The 19332-nt window shown below is 34.1% G+C and overlaps 1 protein-coding gene across 1 annotated transcript; it reads left to right on the top strand.

Annotated features, from left to right (window-relative positions):
- LOC110094740 (cytochrome c1-2, heme protein, mitochondrial) lies at positions 1–19059 on the top strand. Its single transcript, XM_020820044.2, has 8 exons — positions 1–154; positions 1471–1543; positions 8389–8606; positions 8832–9111; positions 9195–9266; positions 17252–17368; positions 17484–17549; positions 18698–19059. Exons 2-8 carry the CDS (start codon positions 1484–1486, stop codon positions 18812–18814), a joined length of 930 nt encoding a protein of 309 aa, XP_020675703.1. The 5' UTR covers positions 1–154; positions 1471–1483; the 3' UTR covers positions 18815–19059.
- The last annotated feature ends 273 nt before the right edge of the window (positions 19060–19332 follow it).

Here is a 19332-nt window from a genome sequence, read left to right as displayed (position 1 = left end):
CACAAATGAACTCTGGAATCCGGAAGCTGTGTGTCGGCTAGAAAAATAGGGTACTCGCCTTCTCCGTCTTTCCCAAGGACGTCTTTCAACCACGCGCCAGCGTTTGAGAGCCACCAGATCCGTGGCCGGCGAGGAAGTTTGGCCGGTTTTCCAGGTTCTATTATATTCTACCCCGCTCTCCGTTTTCTTCTGCTTAATTGTTGATTTTCCTGGTCGAATCCTTAATTTCAGAAACTGCTATCATTAGTGCCTTTTCTTAAGTCATTAACATTTTTTATGAATCGTGTGAAGTTATGTTAATAGATCGAAGTTGCAGCTTATGTTGGAAACGACTAGTTCTCATCCAGTTGGATTTTTATGATGTGTGGAAGGGTTACTTATTATGTTAGAGGGAATTTATAGATGCAAATTAAATTTAGTTAGTTGTTCTTGCCACTGGCATTGGTTCTTAACTTGAAATAGTGGCTAAAGGTTTTAGTTAGAAGCAGAAATTTATGAATTGAACATGGTAAATGCAAGATTCAGACCTATTTCTTCATCTGAACCCTAGAGAAGGAACTTATTTCTTACCTGCTTTGATGGCACCCAAGGGTAGTAGGCAAGGGGGGGCAACCCATTATGGTATAACCCCTTGTTAGCTTTCATTTTATTTATTACAGGCTTTTTCCATTTCAGTCTTCAATCCACCTTCTACCTGGACCATGCAATGCTTCAGCTGTAGAGAGAAAGACTAATGGGGTAAAATATTGAAAGAGAGAGGGAGTAATGACTTTCCATTGTGGACGGAATGACGAAAAGTTGATTGTTTTAGTGGCTTAACATAGCAACAAGTTTGCCAAGGAGGAAAACTGTTCTAATTTTTGTAATTCTTCTTTTTAAAGTTATTTATTAATCCAGAGAAGCCACCATTATATTTTTGTAGACACATGAAAAGCATCAATGGTTCGTTTTCCCCTTTCCTCCTCTCTCGCGACTCACGACCTTTAGCACAGCTTTTGTTTTCCCTTTAACTCCTCTCTCGCCCCCAAACGAAGACTGCCCGTGACAGATGTTTATGTCTTCTAAGCTCTAAGGGGTATGTTATTTGCATTCTTAATTTTGATCTTACAACTCCTCTTGACTCAGATAATGAGACGGCAAACATAACTATTTTAATGTATTCTAACTTTCCAAATGAGACGACAAACATAATTATTTTAATTTAGGTCCCCCATGAATAAATTTTTTTGCTCCGCCACTAGTTCATATAAGTCAAGCACAACAAAGGGTGAGCAGCTTAGAAAAACTAATAGAAATATTGGGATACTTATCTCTCATCTTTATCACGACTCTGCTTCACACTTAATTTCTTCAGTTATTAATATATATAATAACAACTATCTAATAGTCATTTTGCACCTAAGTGTATTTTTTTTAACCTTCATTGTTTTTTCTTAGGCTTTCTATTTTTTTGTTTTTTTTCTTTTGCAGATATTTTATTCAGATGGCTGCCAGAAGAGGCATTAATCAGCTCTTGGGCTTGAAATTACATTTTAAGGCATCAGTAAGTTATGACATTTTCTGACAACTATCTATTTGGTTACTATTTTGATAGGAAGAGGTTTTTAAGATTTTATTTAGTTCTCCAAATTGACAATAAGGTACTACAATTCATTCAAATTTGCATGTTGTGGTTACTAAGAAATTTACATTTCTTTACGATTACTTGTTGATTGCTGGAAGCAAGTGGTTAATCCCTGAATTTTCTGTTGGAATGTGTCATTTTTAGTGTTTATCTTAATTAAACTTTTATTTTGGTTTGGTTTGGATTTACTTCCTATAATTTTTTCTTTGCTATTTATTAAATGTTTAGATAGATGTATTGCAATGATGCTACTGATAAATCTTTCTAAAGTAATTAATGTTGATGCATGAAAGCTTAGGGTCTAGAGTTTGTAATGCATATTGACAGTAAGATCTACAAAATCACGCAAGCACAATCACGCAAGCACAATCAAATTTGAAGATATGAGACTCATAATTTAGACAACTTTTATTACTTACATGAAAATTGAAAATATTATGAGAAACACATTGATAGTAATTTAATGGCCATGCACTAGAAATGTTGTGTAGAAATCTACAAACATTCTTTCAGTCAATTAAAAATCATGCTATGATAGAAATACAGATTGTTTCAAATTTACTTAAATATCAATCACAAAAAATCCATATTACTATGTAAGGAGCATAAATAGACTACTAGGAAAGTGATCACGTAATCAAGCATCGCTCTTGTACAAGAAGATCACCTCATTTGAAAAAAATTGTTAGCTCCCACTTAGATATGATAATTAGAAGGGAATTACACATATATAAGCTTAAATTTTATTCAGACATACTTGATTTCATTTTTACATGCATCAGATCCCTTTTTATGATCACTAAGTTCCCCTTAGTTTTAACATTAAAAAAATTTAGAAAATAAAGTTGGCCACATAAGTTGAAGCAATTTTTTCAACTTGAAATCCTGAGAAAACACAACTCTTGCATGATAGGTAGAATAAGAGGATCTGATAGAGCTATAGCCTTAAAGTAAAGTTTGCAGACAATCTAGATGCATCTAGTTGTAATAGAGACTTGTGAGTCTTAAAGTGAATGAAGATAGGAGGATCATGGGATGGGTTTGTGTAAAGTCTGCATCAAATACGGTGCATATTCATTTTGTTTGCTGAAAAAGCCCAATTTTCTTTCTTTTCTTTTGATTATATTTGTTGTTATTCAGAAATTATATAGTATTTGCACTATTGTCTATTATGATTGAAGAGCTAACACCTCTTTGATATCATTTCCAATTTAATTCTATACATCTCTAAGAATTATTATTGTTGATTAGCTGAATTCATATGCTGCCTTTTTCTTATAATCTTAAATTTGATGTAGTTGTTGATAAGTTTTTTTTTTAGAAAGACCCTTAACAAGCATACCCTTCCAAACCTCTTTATAAGAATACATCAACCTCATGAATTTGAGGTTAGACTACTATGTTGATTACTATTTTTTGTCACTTGTAGCGGGCAAATATCCTTTTTTGTTTTTCTTGATTTTATTCATATAAAGTTTACATTTTCTTTTATTATATGAGATCCACACATCTAGTAGTATTTGCATATAACCCTTTATGGGTGAGTATCTTTTGTATCTACTAATTCCCCATGGTATCGCTTGTCAGTGCTTTTCATTATATATATTTTTCATTTTGGTTGGTTGAAGGTGCACGTAAGCTGTTAAGGATTGTAATATATAGGTTAAACTGATTAGTTCTTGAGCATTAAACATGCATTTGATTTGAACTTGTGTAATGTTTCATGCCAAAACATTTGTAGCAGTAGAGTAAAAGAGTTGAACATTCTAGTATTATACGAAGATTCAACACACAATTAAAATAAAAGTTTCTAGAGATACCAGAGCTTTTATTTTAAAAAAAAATTGTAAAAGAGAAAACTATGGGGCCAGACCTAGCTGAAATGATTCCACTAATCATTATCATCAGTTACAAATGATGCCCTCTCCTATGATTGGGTAAGGTATTAATAAATATAGTAAACATACAATGTATTGTACATATTTCTTTGCTGAAGTTAGAAAAGCCTTATGGTATGTGCGCATTTTGAATATATTATTTGTTGTTTGTTTTGTCATTCTCCCTTGAGGAGGGGAGTTGGAGATGAAGTAGTCCAACATGAATCATGGTTTGAGATTGGTATATAGAGTTGGTGTTGATGAATCAGTCTCATGAGTGATGACATGCATTGACTTTGTTGGCAATGACAGGTGATGAAGTCATTGGTTGTCGGTGTAGATATGTAACAATGATCAAATGGTCGTATTTGGACGACTATGGTCAAAAGAATATAGTATGGCAATTATTGTTGTAGTAACACAGTCGAGTGACAGTAGTTGAAGGACTGCAGCCGGACAACAGTGGTTGGAGGACCATAATCAGACTATAGTGATCAAAGGATTACAATTGAGCGACATTGGTCGGAAGTCTGTAGTCCGATTACGGTGGTCAGATGATCGTAGAAGGGACCCAATGTTCCACTGATGATAGTCCGATGGCAACGATTAGATGATCATTTGATGGTGGTGGTTTGATGATGGTAGTCAGGATATTGTTTAATGGTGACAATTAGGTGGTGGTCTGACGGTGGTTCTTAGGTGAAGCTCCAGGATTCTTCAACCCTTTGAGCTCTCCTGAGTCTCCAGCTAGGGTCTATGATGAGGACAAGCTATTTTATCACCTTATTATTTTTATGTTGTCGTTTATCATCAAGAGGAAGCTTATAACTATTGTGCTTTAAAATTTAAGCGTGCAAACTTCCTTAATTTAATCATCCATGCTTGTACGTTTCACATCAGTCTAGGCTCTCCCTTTATATATAGAGAGCATGTGCTTTTTTTTAGATTTTGAGAGTTGCATGCCCCCTAAATGCTGTTAAAATTAAAAAAAAACTCTATCAATGACTTGTATTAATTTCGTTGATCATATGTTATTTCAACAACATTTAAGCGTCTTAATGATTTTAGGCTCTTGGATTTGTCTCGTTGGGACGCTCAATTTGATTATAATCATGCTAGATTTGAATATCGTTTGATCCTGGAATTAGTATGTTGAAGTTTCTTTTCACGCTTGAAGTGCTCAATCTGACTCATTTCGATTTCGACCATATTACTCTTGAAGTTGATTGGTTCATCTTGTTGAGTTATTTGGTTTGAATATCAACTTACTGAAATATGAGTTCAAATGATCCAGAATTTAGTTATACAGTTTCTAATTTAAATATAAATCAAGATTCATGCATGTTCAAATCGATTTTGATGATGTATTAGTCACCCAACTATTTTGCAAATCAAAAGTTGTGTTGTACAAAAATATATATTTAAGAAATTGAAAATTATCACAGTGCAAAATTACAACTTCGAAAAAAATTTATGAAGCATGTCACTTCCTGAATGCTCCAGTTATTTTTTTATAAAAGGCGCAAAATTGTTCTACAAGGGTTTGAATACCATTGGAGGCGATGAAGGCTCGTATTCCCACGACAAGGCTTTGGTTTTCCTTCCCTTGAAAGAAACATTGACTATCCTTATTGGACAAGTTGGAAGCAGCTAGGACTTCCAATCCCTACAACAATACTCTGGTCGTCCCTTGAAAGAGGTGTTGATTGTTCTCATTCAATAGACCGATTACGAATACGAATAAGTCTTCCAGTCTTTATGATGAGACTTTGATCTTCCCTTGAAAGAGTTGCAAATTGGTCTCATCAGATGAATCAAATCGCTTGGAAGCTGAGGCAAGGGTTTGAAGGCTGTAAAAGACTTCTTATAATGTTCATAAAGAATGTGATAATATCATATAAATTTAGTAGTTTAGTATGCAAACTTGAGATTAGACTACTTCTTTGTACAACCCATATATTTATGTGATCTATTCAGGCTGTTTGTTTGAGCATTTTTTTTATGATGTCAACTTGTGTGAAAGAGGTCCAGAGAAATCGACTAAGGATATTTGACTTATTTGAGGTTAGTTGTCAGAGCATTACTCTATAACGTTAATATGTGTGAAAGTTGCTGAGAGAAATCCTCCAAGTATGTTTGATCAAACTAAGGTTGTTAGAGTATTGCTTGATGATTTTAAACTTTTTAGAAGAGGTTGAATCAAATCCCCACATGATCAATTGTATCTTAATTGGGAGGGTACAAATACCACATGCATTTTGAATTGAAGGTGAGCATTGGTTTATCTTTAGACCAGTAGCACCCTTTTGAGGAGTGGAAGTTTAGTTGGGGATTATGCATAATTTAAAATTCACTTGAGACTTTCTAAAAAAAATATTATTTTTTGCTATAAGCTTTAAGAAAGATGATTGCTTGCAGGATTTCCTTGAATCCATATAAAAATTTCCAAGACAGACTTGAGCAAAATCATGCACGAGATGTTAACATGAATATCCCTTAAATTTTTTAGCCAAAGTTGCCTCTCAGCCATGATATGCTTCCCATGAAATTGATGTAACAATGGATGTTAGAGGGGAGGTGCTTTATGACCACATACATACATAGGACATTGTATATTTGGTGTTGCAGTTGAAGTGCCCCTCAATCTTAACTTACTATTTTCAGAACTGATAAAAATAGCAGATGACTTGGGGATTAACTTGCTACAATCATGCATAAGAAGTTGACATGAATGATTGTTCATGGTTGTAGCAAGAGTTGCGCCCCCCCTCCCCTATTGGTGTCAAGCAGTTGTGTGCATTACAGTAAAGTGAGAGAGTTTAGCTGTTTTGGCTTGTACAAAAATCTAATACATACACATATAAAAGTAAGAGACACCATAGTTTTTATATTGAACACCTATAAAAGGGAAAATCATGGGCCTAACTTAGCTAGTTGACATGATTCTACCAATGTTCTCCATTAATTATAAATTATGTCCTTTTCTATGATTAGGGAAGGTGTTGTCAAAATATAGCAAACTTACAATGTACAGAATGTATTTTATGGTGGACATTGGAAGAGTCATGTGGCTTGGGAGCTATCTTTGACAAATCATTTGTTATTTGTTTAAGGCATCATTCCTTGAAGAAGAGAGATTAGAGGTCAAGAAATCCAGCATAAATCTTGGTGCGCAGGAGATAGAATTGTTTTAGATGACATGCATCGATCTCACTGATGATTGTGTGCGTTGATGTTGCTGGTGATGGCAGATGATGAAGTTAATGAGCATCAATATCGATAGGTGACAATGGTCAAATGATCTCAGTTGGATGATTTTGGTTAGAGGATCATAGTCGGATGACAGTGGTTTGAGGTTTGTAGACGAGTGATGGATGTTAGAAGATCGTAAACGGTTGATGATGATGATGATGATGATCGAAGGATCGTTGGAGGGCAACAATGGTGAGGACACTATAGTCAGGTGGAGATGATGAGAGGACTATAGTTAGATGATTGGAGGATTATAGTTAGGCTACAGTGTCCTGAGAACTGTAGTCGGGTGACGGTGTTTGGTGGATCATAATCGAATGATGGTGGTCGCATGAATGTAGTTGTGCAATGGTTCTTTGGGAAATGTAGTCAGGTGACGATAGTTGGAGGATGTAGTCGGGTGATAGTGGTCTGATGGCAACGATCATGTAGTGGTTCGGCAGTGGCGGTCGGGTGCTAATACGATGGTCATAGTTTGATGGCGGTGTTTTGATGATGATGCATGGGTGGAGCTTTGAAATTCTTCAAGTCTCTAAGCTCTCTTGAGTCTTAATTGAAGGTCCAAACTCTCCCTTTGTCTATAGAGTGGGGTCTTATTTATAGATTTTGAGGTTGTCATGCTGCCCCTTAAATATATTCAAAATCTAAAACGCTCCATTGGATGATCCATATTAAATCTCTCAATCATAGGTCGTTCTTTCGGCATTTGAGTGCCTTGATGATGTCAGAATTAGATGATTTTGGGCTCTTGGAACTATAAACATTTAAAATTTAGATATAGTTTGGTCCTTCAATTAGTATACCAAGATTTTCTATTGTGCTTGAAGTGCTTATTCTTGCTCATTTTGACTCGGATGGAGGCACTTTTGGCGTTGATGGGCTTATCTCATTGAGACGTTTGGTTCAACTATAAGTTTGTTAAAATCAGAGTAGATGATCTTGAGTTTAATTCTAAAAGTTGCCAATTTAAATATGCACTGAGATTCATGCCCGATCAAGTCGATATTTTGATGGCGTGTCATGTAGCTTTTGTGAAAGATAGTTGTTTCCTTGGTGCATGGTTTTGGTCCACCTGTTCAACACTTCCATGCCTTATACATAACCGTGGCAATGTTTTATAGGGGTTTCATGAAGAATGCAATCTAACTGAGTTTGACTTTTAGAATTATGAATAGCCATTGGCCACAAACTAGCAGGTTTTTATATGGTTCCAAAGGTTGAACTTTGTGCTTAATTACACTTAAATGCAAGTTTTTAATTATATTCTCCTGGCATGTTGTGACGGAATCTCCCGTCAGTTTTAGGATAAAATATTATATATGTCACATTACTGTAATATGTAAGCTGCATTCCTGCACGCCAGCTCTCATAAAAATGCTGTTGATTTCCTTCCTTTGCCAATTATTGACGGTAACAAGTTGAAGATTTATGTTGTATATCTAGGTAAATGATATATGCTTATTGTCAACTGGCACACTGTTTTTGTGGTGATCGCTATATCATGTGCATTGTTGCTTATAATCTGCTACATCTGCCCTCATGACATGTTGTCCACTTATTACCTTCTGTACTCATTATTAGTTAGCCTTTGGGAGCCGTGTTCTAGTAATCTAATTTTTCCAATTTTACGTGCAGATTCCGCTGATGTCATCTTTTCTGACGAAGCAGAATCCAGAAGTTGCTGGACCTGCCAGTACTAAATCTCTTAGAGCATTGGTACTCCTTGGAGCTGGTGTTTCTGGAGTTTTAAGCTTTGCCACCATAGCTTCTGCTGATGAAGCAGAGCTTGGTCTGGCTTGTCCCAGCTATCCTTGGCCCCACAAAGGCATCCTTAGCTCCTATGATCATGCATCGTGAGGATCTTTTTCCAGTACTCATTTGATTATTGATCATATCTACGCTGCAATTGTTAAACAAGGCTAACTTTCAATTTGCATGAACAATTTCTATTATTCTGTTAAATGGCTGAGGTCCAAGTACAAAATATATGCGTTGGACATAGAATTCCTCTTAGTTTTGTAAGTGGTCCTCTCTATGTTTATATGTAGTGATACTTCCAAGTTGTAATGTATTGCTAGAATCCGCCGTGGTCATCAAGTTTACCAGCAAGTCTGTGCTTCTTGCCATTCAATGTCTCTAATTTCATATCGAGATCTTGTTGGTGTGGCATATACCGAAGAAGAAGCAAAGGCATTGGCAGCAGAGATTGAGGTAGTTGATGGCCCGAATGATGAGGGCGAGATGTTTACTCGTCCTGGCAAACTAAGTGATCGCTTTCCTAAGCCATATGATAATGAACAAGCAGCTCGGTTTGCCAATGGTGGAGCATATCCTCCAGACTTGAGCTTGATAACTAAGGTAATATTATTTGGATTTTTTTTTTGTAGTTACTTGTTTTCCAGTAGATTACTGATTCTTAAATTACAATCCTATTCTTTTAGGCTCGACATAATGGACAAAACTATGTTTTTGCCCTTCTTACTGGGTACCGTGATCCTCCTGCCGGTATTTCGGTAATTTGCCAATTCTTTTCTCTTAGATGTCATACTTTATATGTTTAAGATAAATAGTTTGTGGTTTCATTCAGTCTGTTGAATTTCAACCGTCCAGTATGAAATATGTCTTAATTATTTGACTTTATTAAATAAGCAATTTTTTATTGTTTCTTACTATTGCATTGTATCAGCATCGATGCTCAATGCTGAGTGAATTTTCAAAATCCAAATCCATATAAATAGAAAATGCTCTTTACAACTCATCAACTTTGTATTGTGATAGGGTTTTGTCATTGAAACATTCATAACCGTGTTTTAAATCATTGCATGAAATCATTGATTTTCTTTGTTTTTAATTAAATGATCTTGTTGCTTATGAATGATTTTTTCTGGTGAGAATTCCATTATGCAATATTCATCACCACCAACATCATCAACTTCATCTCAATTGAGGAAAGAATCAAAATTGTTAATTGACTTTTTATGAAAAATCAAAATGATCCCCAATTATATTAGGACCATTTTGGTTCCTCAAGTTTAAAAAAAAACTATTTTGATTTCTCTTTAAGGAGTTGAGGGATCAAAATAGTCTTTTAATATAGTTGAGGAATATTTTGATCTTTCATAAAGAGTCACGGGACTATTTTGATCATTTTCTCTATCCCAATTAGTTGTGATTGACTTTATGAATCTTCATTATGTAGTTATTTTTTATTAGAGTTCTTTTATTCTCTATTTTGCATCAATAATTATAAATATTTAAGTTGAATTTCTTCAGTACGGGTTTGAATGACAAGTTGTGGATATGTTTGCATTTGTTCACCATTGGCTAAAAGCAGTAAGGTCTCTAAATATTTCATTTTATTGTCTTTTTGTTTACATTGCATTACATCTACATTTAAAATTATAATTCTTTTGAAGTTCTGCATCGAAAAGAGTTGGTATAAAAAATGGTTTATCCAATGCATCCAACTATATAATTAGGGTTTGGGTAGGGGCTGCTTAACACATGCTTGCCCTATATTCCATAGAACTATTTTCATGACTCAGTATGCAAAGCCTATTAACCGCCACATCTCATAATCTGGTAATTGTTCTTAGTTGACTCTTTTAAATTCAGTCACCCTGATGAGCATGGTGTGTATTATGAATGCCAGCTTTTTAAGCTCATCAAAAGATTGATTCTCATGACTACAATGTTTGAGAACATTGTGCACTAATATAAAAATGCAATTCTATCTTGCATGCCATTTCCATCACTTTTGCAAATTCACTTAACATAGGATAGCACAATAAAAACTCCAAGATAGGCATTAATGCACCATTTCTGTGGAAGCTCTGAGTTGACATTATTACTTCTGAAGCTTTAATCTGGTGTAAAACATTTCGTCATACGTTAGGTAGCTTCTGTATGAGGAGCATCAATCAATATCTTATTGATGTTGCAAATTATTGGGTTAGCAGCTTTTCGCCCAGTGAATTCTTCTTTTTAGACTTTTGGTGATGGATTCATAATGATGTTATGATGCTAAATCCTTGTTGAACCTTCTTAAAATTTGATAAGTATGGAAGTTAGTAGCCTTGTGGATATTGGCAAAGAAGCCATTACTGAAAGATCCTCTCTAGACACAATAAAACCTAGAAAAAAAAAAGCATGGAAAGTGCATTTCCACATTTTGACGGAGGTTTTTTTGCCGCGTAAAAGCTCAAAACCCCCTTTCAAGTCAAGATAATGGTTTTCGTTGGTCATAATGCAAATTAAAATGTTGTCAAAAGGCAGAGAATATGCTAAAATTGGATGGAGCTAATGCTCCATTTCTCATAAATGTACCTAACATAGTGGTTAGCCCAAAAAGCCTAGCCAATCTTTGGTAAAGTCCATACTTCTTCATGAAGATTGCCTTCTGATCATTACCACAACTGATGCTAAATTTGTGGTATCAAATATGTAGATCTATTTCAATAGAAAATCACAGATCTAGTAATTTTGAGCTTGCTGTTATGTTGAGGTTCTTAGTTACGGGACAAGCCCTTAAATAATTTTGGAAATCATAATCCCGTGTAAAAGTGTTAATAATAACTAATAGTGACATGATTAGTGAGTAATGTGGTAGCAGTAGCTAGAAACTTTCAAATTGAAAATGAGTTCTATGCATGGTAAATTTAGAAAACTGACAATCTCTCTAAAAAGTGTTGACCTCAAATAAAGCTTTTGAGGACAACTGATATGGATAAAGTCGGGTCAAATTTAGGCTATTGTATCAAAAGGGAATCACATTTACAGCTCTATTATAAGAGAAATTATTTTGTGCGGAGACTGGACGGCAAGAACCGTCTGGATTTGCTGTACTTTTACTACCCTTTTGCTGCTCTTTTGCAAATACTGAACAAAAGGGCAGCAAATATGCAATTATGAAAAGCACTTTTGTCGAGTACCTGCTGCGCTTTTACAAAAGGCCAGCAAAAGCGCTGCAAATATCCTACTAATTGGATATTTGCACCTTTTTGTAAAAGCGTAGTAAATACTCAACAAAAGTGCATTCATAATTGCATATTTTTGCTTTTTTGCTGAGTATTTGCAAAAGCACAACAAAAGAGCAGTAAAAGCGCAACAAACCCTGATGGTTCTTGCCATCCGGTCTCCGCATAGAATAATTTCTCCTATTTAAATGGTAGTTGGAGGTCTCGGAATAGGACACAAGTCATTTGCTTACAACCCTCAGCTTAATAAATCGGTAATATACTCGATCAAATGCCAATCAACTCAAAGTCAACCCAATCACTTATTGATTATCTCAAATTCAATATGGTCATCTACTAGTGATGGTACCCTTGCCGAATAATGAACAATCAACTCTTTAAACCCAAGTAATCCAATCAACATTGTTTGATTGTGGTTATGGTCAACTCTACTCTATCTTTATTGACCTTATCAACTTTAGTGAACCCTCTTAAGATCAGTCAATTGATGCGTCTTGGAAATAATAAACAACAAACATGAGAGAAGAAAAGCGCAAGACACAAGAGAATGGCTTTTTTTTTTTTTGGATTTCTTCTTCAAAAGCAAAGAAAGATACAATTGATCTACTATTTGAGAGGTAGATCAACTCTCCTACAAACCCTAGCCGTTGCTAGGAGACTCCTAAATAAAACTTCAAGAAGCACAGATTCTGCATAATTGAAAATATAATATGATTAGCCTTAAATAGGCTTCTCAAATTCCCTCACAAACCAGCCGCTTTCCTTAATTGATTCCCTCTCCAATTTAAATTTGATTTGGATCTCTTTCCTAAATCCCCAATTATAATTAAAACCTTCATAAATCAATCTCCCTCTATTTCTCTTTCTTACGTATTGAATCAAATCCTTCCTAACCCCCTCTTGCTCTGCTAGCTCCTGCCCCCCTTTCTAGATTTGATTCTTCCGAACTGGGAAAGCAAGTAACATCAAGTTGTGGTGAGTTCAGACAATCAAGATAGTTTTTGTGGGAAATGGATGAAATTTAAATTCTAGATTGTTAAGATAAGTTCCTACAAATTTTATGTTCATCACTTTGGCTAATTTGGGCTCTATACAACCCAAATGCTTGCAAACTGCAGGAATCTGAAATCTTAAAATCAGCTTCACCATTTTTCAATATTATGGGTATATCTCTTTTATTTCTTATCGGAAATAGATGAAATTGGATCACCAGATCCTTGAAAAAATTCCGGACAACTTTGGTGTTCATTAGTTTGGTTAATTTTGACTCTATTTAATCAGATTCTTGCAAACTTCAAAAACTCGAAATCTGAGTTTCTGAAATCTGGTTGATCACCATTTAGTATGTTTTGTTAAAAAACAAATTCTCATCTAAATCTAATAGAGAAATGTCATTTCTAATATTTTTTAACCAAGTCTTTTTAGGTCTAGCTCTACCTTTATAACATGGTCCAAATCTAATACATCTACTATCCTAATAGGATCATCAGAAGGCCTCCGTTTTACATGACCAAACCATCTAAGGCAACTCTCTCTAATCTTATGTCATTGGAGTTACTCCAACCTTTTCACTGATATGCTCGTTTTGTATCCTAGCTTTCTAAGAGTAAATCCACACATCCACCTAAGCATCCTCATCTCAACAACACTTAAATTAATATTATGCTTCCCTTTTAATGGCCAACATTTCTCACCATAAAGCATTGAAGGCCTTACCACCATCTTATAAAAATTTCCCTTAAGTTTGAGTGGTTCTTTTCTATCACACAACAAACCCGAAGCATTCCACCACTACAACCATTCAACTTGAATTCTACTAATAATATCCCCATCTATTTCACCATCACTCTAAACAATAGACCCAAGATATCTAAAATGAGTACACTTATTAATGACTTGATCGTTTAAAGTCGCAAACCCCCAACTAGATCTATTACTACTAAAATTACCCTCCTAGTTTTCGGTTTTAGATCTACTCAAATGAAAACGTTTAGACTCTAATGTTAACCTCCATAATTCGAGTTGACCTTCAACTCTGCCTCTAGTCTTATCAACAAGGATAATATCATCAGTAAAAAGCATACACCAGGGTACATCCTCTGGCAAATGTCTAGTAAGAACATCTATGACTTAAGTAAAAAGATAAGGGCTTAAGGTTGATCCTTGATGTAATCCAACTGAAATAGGAAAATACTTGGTCAAAGTCAAAGTGTCAAACCACATTGTGTTTGAACACAATTAACAAACATACATATCCGTAATGACTTGAATATAAGCATTATTAAACCATTCCTTTTCTAGAACTCGCCATAACACTTCTCTTGGAACTTTTTCATATGCTTTCTCTAAGTCAATAAATATCATACGTAGATTCTGCTTATTCTCTCTAAACTTCTCCATCAAACCTCTCCATAAATGTATAGCTTCCATAGTAGACCTACCTGGCATAAATCAAAATTGATTTTGAGAAACATTAGTATCCCGCCACAACCTATGCTCCATAACTCTCTCCGATAGTTTTAAAGTATGACGCAATAACTTAATTCTTCTATAATTCACACTATCTTGTGCATCACCCTTATTCTTAAAAATAAGAAGCAATACACTCATTCTCGACTCATCTAACATCTTTTTTGTCTTCAAAATAATATTAAAAAATTTAGAAAGCCAAGAAATTCCTTTCCTAAGCATTTCCACACCTTTATTGGAATATCATCAAGTCCACTAGTTTTTCCTCTTTTCATTTTCTTTAAAGGCTCTTTAACTCCGGTTTTACTAATACGCCAATAAAAATAAAAATCTTCACTTTATTTTATAGTGCTAAGGTCACTAAAGTCAATCATATTCTCATAATCTTCATTGAAAAGCTTAGCAAAATATTTCATCCACTTTTGTTGAATATCCTATTCTAAAAAAAAAATACTTTTTGATCTTCATTCTTAATGCACTTATCTTGAACAAAATACTTACTACTCATATCTCTTTGTTTGGCTAGCTTATACATATATATTTCATTAAAAAATTAAATTATTTGCATCACATATTACTTTTTTAGACATCTTACGAGTCTCTATATATCTTTCCTAATTTTCAGAGTTTTTATATCTAAAACAATTACTGTAATCAATTAAGTAAAAGAAAGAAATTTAATTTCATTTTAAGTTAGTAATTGATATCGATTGATTAATTAGTTATTTATTATTATAAATTAGGATTAGTATATATGGATTCACACTATTTATATGCATCTTGAATGAATAATTATTATATGAAGTGGCTATTATGTCTTTTTAACTATATAATGGGTGATAAATTATCAACAACATCAAGCCTTTATCTCATTAATCCTTTTTCTCCATTGTGTCTGTTAAGAATAAAATTTTCATTCAAATCTAATAAACAAAAGGTCATTTCTAATATCCTAACCAAGTCCTTTTAGGTCCACCTCTTTTTTTTTTTAACATAGGCCAAATCTATTACATTTACTCTCCTAACTGGGTAATTGGAAGGCCGACATTTTATGTGACCAAACTATCTAATGCGATTCTCTTTAATCTTATCTGCCACTGAAGCTAGTCCAACCTTATCAGAAATATAATCTTTTCACATTCTATCTGTAAGAGCACCTAAGCATCCTCATCTCTCCAACACTTAATTTAATGGGTGACAAATTATCAATTAGATATTTTTAAATGACACTAAATCAATAACTTAACATACCCATTAAATTTATACCGTCCATCACACATGCAGTTGGGTGTATGGTAATTATGTGAACATGAGAGCAGGTGGTTTTCTGTTTAAAATAGTTGCTAGTGGCCCCTATTTCCGATTAGGCTAATCAAGCAATTAAAGACTAATCATTTCCTTTGTTTGAACAGTATTGACTACTATGAGACTTCGTCTTAATTGGAAGCCCAAAAATTGAGTTGGTTATGTTAGTTTTATTAGTTGAACGTTGTGATCATATGGTGAAACATAAAAATGCATGTGATGTCAAATTAGGATTGTTTCTTGTCTGTCAAAAATATCGTGGAATACATTCTTGGAGGCTTTCAATGTCTTGCTGGTTTTGTGATAGTTACACAATTTGGATGGTTGTGGAGTGTCATGATGGCTAAGACATAGCTCTAGGGTATAGGTGCCGTGATGTGTTGTCACATCACTTACGATCCATTGAGTACCATCATCTTCTCTTCCTCTATCTCTCTCAACTCTTCATCTCCCTCTCTATCTCAGAGCTTAGGATCTACAGAGCACCATCACCAACTTCCCTGGCCCCTAGTGGCCCTCCCCTCACCTGTATCTCTCACTCTCTCTCAACACAAACGCACACACAAGTACATTACTTCTATCTCTTGCTAGCCTTCACCCTTGATTGCCGTGGAGACCAGATAAAACCTTAAGGAATTAAATTAATTTGGTTTCAAACTGATCCTTGTCTGGTCTAGTTCCATTCAGGATTAATGTTTAAACCTTAATTCAATTTCTTGCTCACCACCCTTTCTAAGTTTAAAAATTAGAAACATTTGTTTGGATTGAAGAAAAGTGAAGAAAATAAAATTAAATCACCAGAATTTAGGGTTCAGCATGCATATGCAGTCCTTGATTGAGCTTTTCTTTTTTATGTTTAATTTTTTTCTCTTTTGTTTTAATTTTATTTCATTCAAATTCTCTGCATCTACAGTTCTAAACATAGCCTTAATTCAAACTGAGCTTTGTCTGCCTGGTTCCGAGTTCTAGGGTAATTGTAAGGCTCTTAGATTATCTGATTGTACATGCGAGGCCAAATGACTAGTTCTAAGTCTAATCTTTAAGGGCTCTTATTGCACAAAAAGTTACAGTTTGTTTTGTGGTGAGAACCTGATATTAATGATAACTTTGGGAAATTTGAAGGGTGGTAATTTTTTTACATGCTTTCCATGTATTAATTCTTTTGTTATTCCACTATTTTGATTGCTTGAGCCTCAAGTGTAGAAAATTTCTTCATTCATGATGATAATGATCTTTGTGCAAACCTAAATAGGTCTGGTCCATTTTAATTCCACTGCTCGGATTCATGTTTCCTTGTTTTTTTTTCAATTATTTTTAATTAATGCCCTCCAACATTCTCCTTAAAATATGGTAATTTTAACACCGTTCTTTCTGTTTAAATTCTATTAAATGTTTATTTAAGTGAGGCTAAGGCTTCATTTGGGACGGCTTATTTACTGCTTCTTAAAGCAGTTTTTTTTTTTTTACAAAATATTTAATTTTTTATTAGAAAGCTGTTTTAAAAAGCAGTAAAAAAGCCGTCCCAAACGAAATCTAAATCTATTTTAAATTTTGCTGTTAAACTGTTTTGTCTTCCGGAAAAATACATTGGCCGTATTTATTTGTTCTCTTGAATTTGCACTAGATTCAGCAAATAAACCACTTTTTACCTTTTCTAATCAACAATCATGCATGCTCGTAGGTACTAATAATTTTTGTTTTGCCTTTTTCTAATAAATTGTCATGCTTGTCTTTTGGACAAATTCTAGATTCGAGATGGTCTGCATTATAATCCATACTTCCCAGGCGGTGCTATAGCTATGCCTCAAATGCTTATTGATGGTGCTGTCGAGTATGAAGATGGCACTCCTGCCACTGAAGCCCAGGTATCTTCTTATTATTTATGTTCATATATATATATATATATATATGTAATGACAATTTTAGCTGATGTCATGGAACCTTCTAAGATGTTTTATTCTACTTCTATTCCCATTGTAGATGGGGAAAGATGTTGTATCATTCTTGACTTGGGCAGCTGAACCAGAGATGGAAGAGCGCAAATTGGTAATCTTTTTCTCACTTGTTTGCATGAGATGCATGAAATTTTTTGGCTTCATTTGGTTTCACATTATTTCTATTTAATTTTACCAAACTATACAAATTTATATGATAAATACGCTTAAAATGAGGGATTTGCATACATGCAATTTAATTCTTATATATTTATATACCTAATACATAAATCTTTATTTTTATTTATATAGCACTCCTGCATCTAAATCACATCAAAATATATGCATGAAAAAATATATTTCAATTCAAATAAGTTAAGATTAGTGTTAATTTTAATGTGATTATATAAGTAAATATAAAGATTTAGATATTAGACATATAAATACATAAGAATTTAGTGATATGTATGCAAATCTCCTTTAAAAATTTACTATTATATATGTGCACATTGATCAATATTTTTTGCCAGGTAAGATTAGAGGGAGTCTCCTTACATGGTTTGGTCACATAAAACAATGGCCTTCCGATGGAATTTTTATTGCGTCCTCCCACCTGACGTAGAGATACGTCCTCCCACCGCCAAAAAACTCGGTTTTTGCTCGGTATTGCTAGGTATTATTTGATAATAACGAGGAATATCATCATGTGAAGACCAATACCGAGTTATACCGAGCTGTACCGAGCAATACAAAAAAATACCGAGTTCTTTCTAGGAAAAACTAGGTATTTTTTTGTATTGCTCGGTATTGCTCGGTATAACTCGGTATTGGTCTTCACATGATGATATTCCTCGTTATTGTTTGGTATTACTCGGTATTTGCTCGGTATTTCTCGTTTTTTAGCGCGAATTTAGCTCTGGGAGGACGTATCTCTACGTCAGGTGGGAGGACGCAATAAAAATTCCTTCCGTTGACCCGTTTATGAAAGTAGAGGTATTAGATTTGGCTTATGTTAAGAAAAGTAGAGATATACCTAAAAAGAATTGGTTAGAAAATATTAGAAATGATCATATTTACACGAGAATTTGACTTTTAACAGTACACAATGGAGAAAAAGGATTCATATAGCTGACCCCACATAGTTGGACAAAGGCTTAGATTTTTTTTTAGATAGTTCATGATAACAAAGGCTTGATGTTGTTGTTCTTGTTCATAAGCTCATTTTTAAATAACCTGATCACTAATCGACCTGTCATGTAGATGGGATTCAAGTGGATATTTGTGCTGTCTCTTGCTTTGCTTCAAGCTGCATACTATCGGCGCCTGAAGTGGTCTATATACAAGTCACGCAAGCTGGTTCTTGATGTTGTCAACTGACCTTATTCTCTGCAATAATTTTGTGGAAACTATGTCAATAAACAAATTTGGGTGGATGTAATTGCAAAAGGGATTTTTTTTCTTGAGCCCAATTCTTTTCTTCTATTTTGCAAGGAAACTAAATAATCCTTGTGATGTTTATTCCATGCAGTGGATTGTACTGTTAACTTTCTTCTAAGTTTTTCATACGTGCTGATACATGATCATGCATGGCAACTTTTTATTTATTTATTGTTATTTTATGAGATCTTAGTGTCAATAGAAGGGATATAATTGTAAAAAAATTGTTAGTAACTTCCAAAACATTTATCAATTAGGCACCTTCAAGATAATATTTTGGTTTTTTTAATTTGTTTTGATAGTATCTTTTGAGGTGCAGTAAATATTTTACTGCAATTACCAAAAAAAAAATAATTGCAGTTACTTTTTATTTACCCCAACATTGTTTGCAACTAAAGTTTCGTTTGGGGTGATTTTTTTATTGTTTTTTAAAATAAATTTTTAGTTAAAAATTTATA

Source organism: Dendrobium catenatum, unplaced genomic scaffold (genome assembly GCF_001605985.2).
Source record: "Dendrobium catenatum unplaced genomic scaffold, ASM160598v2 fragScaff_scaffold_659, whole genome shotgun sequence".
Classification (NCBI taxonomy): Eukaryota; Viridiplantae; Streptophyta; class Magnoliopsida; order Asparagales; family Orchidaceae; genus Dendrobium; species Dendrobium catenatum.
This window is presented reverse-complemented; position numbering and strand designations above follow the sequence as displayed.

Excerpts from the sequence above, each read along its gene's own strand:
- LOC110094740 (XM_020820044.2), top strand. The coding sequence starts at position 1,484 with ATGGCTGCCAGAAGAGGCATTAATCAGCTCTTGGGCTTGAAATTACAT. Across the intron at positions 8,607-8,831 it reads AGCTCCTATGATCATGCATC|AATCCGCCGTGGTCATCAAG; the intron begins GTGAGGATCTTT and ends ATGTATTGCTAG. Across the intron at positions 17,369-17,483 it reads CTCCTGCCACTGAAGCCCAG|ATGGGGAAAGATGTTGTATC; the intron begins GTATCTTCTTAT and ends TTCCCATTGTAG.